Below are 3,838 nucleotides of genomic sequence, written 5' to 3'. Positions count from 1 at the left end.
CATAACCAGATGACACTTTTCCTTTCATAAATAAGAAAGTGATGGCCTGTCTAAGCAAGACCACAAGAGTAGTACTTGTATGTATTTGCCTTCTCTATCACTAGCCTGATGTGTGTGCAGTGGTATTTTTTTTATAAATGAGAAATTTTGTCCACAAAAGAAAATTCACAATTCCTAGTACAACATGGCATTATAATTTACAATATTGAGTCCATTGTACAGTATCCATCATGTTCAGACAATCTACCTGTAATACTGAACACTATATTAATAACAGCACAACTGTATAAGGAAACAATTTCGAATAATAGCATATCCATGAATAAACACCACTATTTTACAAATTACAAAAGTAAAACAGTGGAGTTAGTTTTAAGTGAATGAAACCTGTATGTGTACACAAGATTTGATAACTGCATAAAGGGCAAGATATATAGTATAAAATATCTGGTTAAAGTTCTCAATGTATTCATACTACAAAACTATAACAACATTCATGATGATAACAACCTAACACTGCCAATCCCTCCATAACCATCATTGAAAAAGGCATAAACTCCACTATGATCTTCTCCATTCTCGGATGGAACATCAAGAAACTTGCTACAGAAACTACGAGGACCACCTCCAAGACAAGGAATCACTCCAAGTAGTTTCCCCTCCCTTGACAACCAGTAGACATCTTCACGTTGTCTATCGTGGAACACTGAACTGGCCACAAGATATCCTACCAACAACACCTAGCAACATAACACACCTACCACACAGCTGACCCACTAACCAATATCCCCAATGTGATGGAACTCTGTTACCAGTCCTGGTAGCTCAATGTCCATACTGACTGTCACCATCAGCCTGTACAACATGTGACTAACATGAGACAAACATGTGATCACTGACCCAGCTGTGATCTTCATTATTATCAGCCTGTTATTGATTGCCATAGCAACAACACAACAATTACTGACATCTGATTGTTCATCCTTCACTGTATCCTGACCAGCTGGTGTGTTTGTCACTTCTCCACTAAGTGTGTCTGGAAAGTGTTGTGGTTGTTCAGTGACACTAGTGACCTTCTTGGACACCCAGTTAATGTCAAACACTTTTAAAATAGTTACACTACAGTCAGCAATGTCAAACTGAGGCCTGATAATACCACTGGGATCTACTCTACTCCCAGAACTGTTACTACTTGATGGTAGCTCACAAGACATTGGTGTTAGTGAGATGGGGTCCAGTAGATAGACCCCTGATGTAGTATGAACTAGTAAACAGCCAGGGAGGGAGAAGAGTTGTGGTTGTGTTCCAAGTATAACAATGGATTCCATAGGTGACTTGCTAATTTTTGATAGTATCCAACTTTGTACAATTGATGTATCACTAATGAAAGATGATGTATCAGTTAATCACTGATTTAAATCAGGTACTGCTCCAAAGTTGAGTCTCATTATTATGCAAAGTATTACGAACTGTATTACACTGGTGGGTGGGTGTATCCATTACTGGACTGGACTACTGGACTCGCTCTATGCTTTCTAATAGATAACCTCAGTGGAAAGCAACTGATCCTCAAAAATAAAACTGCTAAAATCCTGAAATTTGCATGTCGATCCATGAAAATTATGTACCTCGAAAATTTGTACATATAAGGTATAGCCAGACTTAACTAAAAAGTGTTTTAGAAATTAACACCATTCACCATGAGACTTAAAACTTGCACAAAAACTCTCAGTGCAGCTCATTATTGAAAATAATTTGTTTGATGCTAGAAATGATACAAAGCACTGTGCACGCTGCTAACACTGCGAATGCATCTGTCTGTCTTCCCTAGCCTTCTTTTGTAAAATAGCATGCACACATGATATAAGTTTTACACCATGCATTTACATTATGTAACAAAGACCGCTTTGGCATCGCCTATAACCTTTCAATAGTTTGCGCATGTACTCTAGCTATACTGACTCTTTGATTATAATGCTTGTATGTATATGTAAATAGCAACGAGTGTAGTGTTACAGTTAACCAAGAGAAAAAATCATTTTCCAATGCACACACGTGATATGTGTGATATTGAGAATTTGATTTTGGTATGTTGTCAGTATTACATATACCAGTGTTTATATGTATTAACTTATAATTAACCACATGGGTGTTGTGTACATTGAAACACTTATCAGGAAGCCTTGACACTCACTTTCTATATGGAGTAACTAAATGTACATATGTAAGTATAGCTGGCTATCTCCCTTGTTTTTATTTCTATGATCAAAATATTTCTGCACTTTCAAACAGCAGGAAGGTATTAAGGCAGCATGTATTTGGAATATGCCTGCATTAAGTGTTACTAACAAGAGCTCAAACAATTAATTATGAAGTCATGCCGTTAAAATACTAGATTTTAGTTAGCTGTATGTGCCTTTAATATGCAAGGCAAGACCATTTTATGTAATCACTTTTAGTGGTTGAAAAAGGTGTTTGAGCAAACTTTATGCGAGTCCAGTAGTCCACTCCAGTGAATGAGATACACCCCTGGTGGGTTCTATGGCAAGTATACAAATGATCTGTTTAACTAATACAATAACTGCCAAAATGCCATAGTAAAATCTGTAAGGAAAATTAGAAATTTTATGCTTGACATGTTTTGTATTTCTAGTAAAATTTCTAGTTTTTCATTACACTTGTTTGTTTACTATTTTTGTATTACTGGTGAACTGACACATACCACATCAACGGAAAGAATGATGCCAGCCAGACATATTACAAAACCAATTGAAGAACTCAATGCATACCATGACTTTACTGAATAGTAATGTGGCCATTTTGCTTCATTTTCAGCTTTATTGTTATACAGCATTACAAACAAACTGCACAAGAAGCACTTCTGCAATCTATCCACCCGCTGCAGAAATTACGGACAAATCTCATTATTCAGAACTTTATAAGCCATAACATGCTAGCTGCAAACCAATACCTATGTGGTAGTGGAGAAAGAAGTGGAACACAAAGGAATGCAAAGGCAAGTCCATGATGCATACGCTGTAGCTGCTGCAGTTGGCGAAAAGGCACACCTATAGGACTGGAGCAACATCAGACAGCAAAGAAATCAAGCCTGTATTAGCATTACCCATAATCAAATTATGTTTCTGAAGGTATCAGTTAGTTAGGTAGTCAGCAGAAAATTTTACAAATTCATATTTAGAAAATAGTATGCTTAGATCTTTGGAGGATAATGAGGTCTCTAAAATCCACTAAGAGACCTGCTAGCAGGCCGGTTCTTAAAACAGTTAGAAACCTGCTAGCAGAAAAACCTCAAGCATCACAAATCTCACTTTCAATCATTGATTTGCAATGTTCCCTCCAAGCATATTCAGGCTGATAGCCTGCAGTAGGTGACTAGTCACCCAGGTCAACAAGTGGATAACCACCCTACTTATTTTATAGGCATGCCTAAAACAACTCGATTATGGGAGGTACAATATTAATGTTGAACATACGTTTGTTACGATGAATGGAGAAGTCCAGGGAAATTCTGTTTAGTGCCCATTTGTTTCTAGAGTGTTTATAGGCTGTTTTCGTCTTCTATTAAACTATATGAATGGATTTTACTAAAACCTAAATGGGTAAGCTTCCTTGTAGAAACATTATTTTGCACTAAGTGTAATGTGGGCGTGTCCATACTCAAAACCGTGCTTATGCTTCATGCTGCTGTGGCGCCACTGGAGGCACAACTTGTGACAACTCATTCCCATTGTATAAATCCACACAAGCTGCTTCTTCGACATACGTGTTCTTTACACTGCTGTGACGCCATAGGCACTGGCTACCACTAACCCGGCTC

General features: G+C 37.4%; 1 protein-coding gene across 4 annotated transcripts in view; it reads right to left on the bottom strand.

Annotated features, from left to right (window-relative positions):
• Nucleotides 1-287: 287 nt before the first annotated feature.
• LOC136265143 (uncharacterized) overlaps nucleotides 288-3,838 on the bottom strand; it is a 37,959-nt gene continuing 34,408 nt past the window's right edge. For all 4 annotated transcript variants that reach the window (XM_066059947.1, XM_066059946.1, XM_066059949.1 and 1 more), the window contains 3 exons: nucleotides 901-1,380; nucleotides 782-855; nucleotides 288-727 (listed from right to left, as the gene is read on the bottom strand). In XM_066059947.1, coding sequence (XP_065916019.1) covers nucleotides 495-727; nucleotides 782-855; nucleotides 901-1,380 — 787 coding nt within the window. In that variant the 3' untranslated portion in view covers nucleotides 288-494. The remainder of the gene's footprint in view (nucleotides 728-781; nucleotides 856-900; nucleotides 1,381-3,838) is intronic.

This window comes from Dysidea avara, chromosome 8 (genome assembly GCF_963678975.1).
Source record: "Dysidea avara chromosome 8, odDysAvar1.4, whole genome shotgun sequence".
Taxonomy (NCBI): Eukaryota; Metazoa; Porifera; class Demospongiae; order Dictyoceratida; family Dysideidae; genus Dysidea; species Dysidea avara.
Note: the sequence above shows the minus strand (reverse complement) of the source record. Positions and strands in the feature narration are given on the sequence as shown.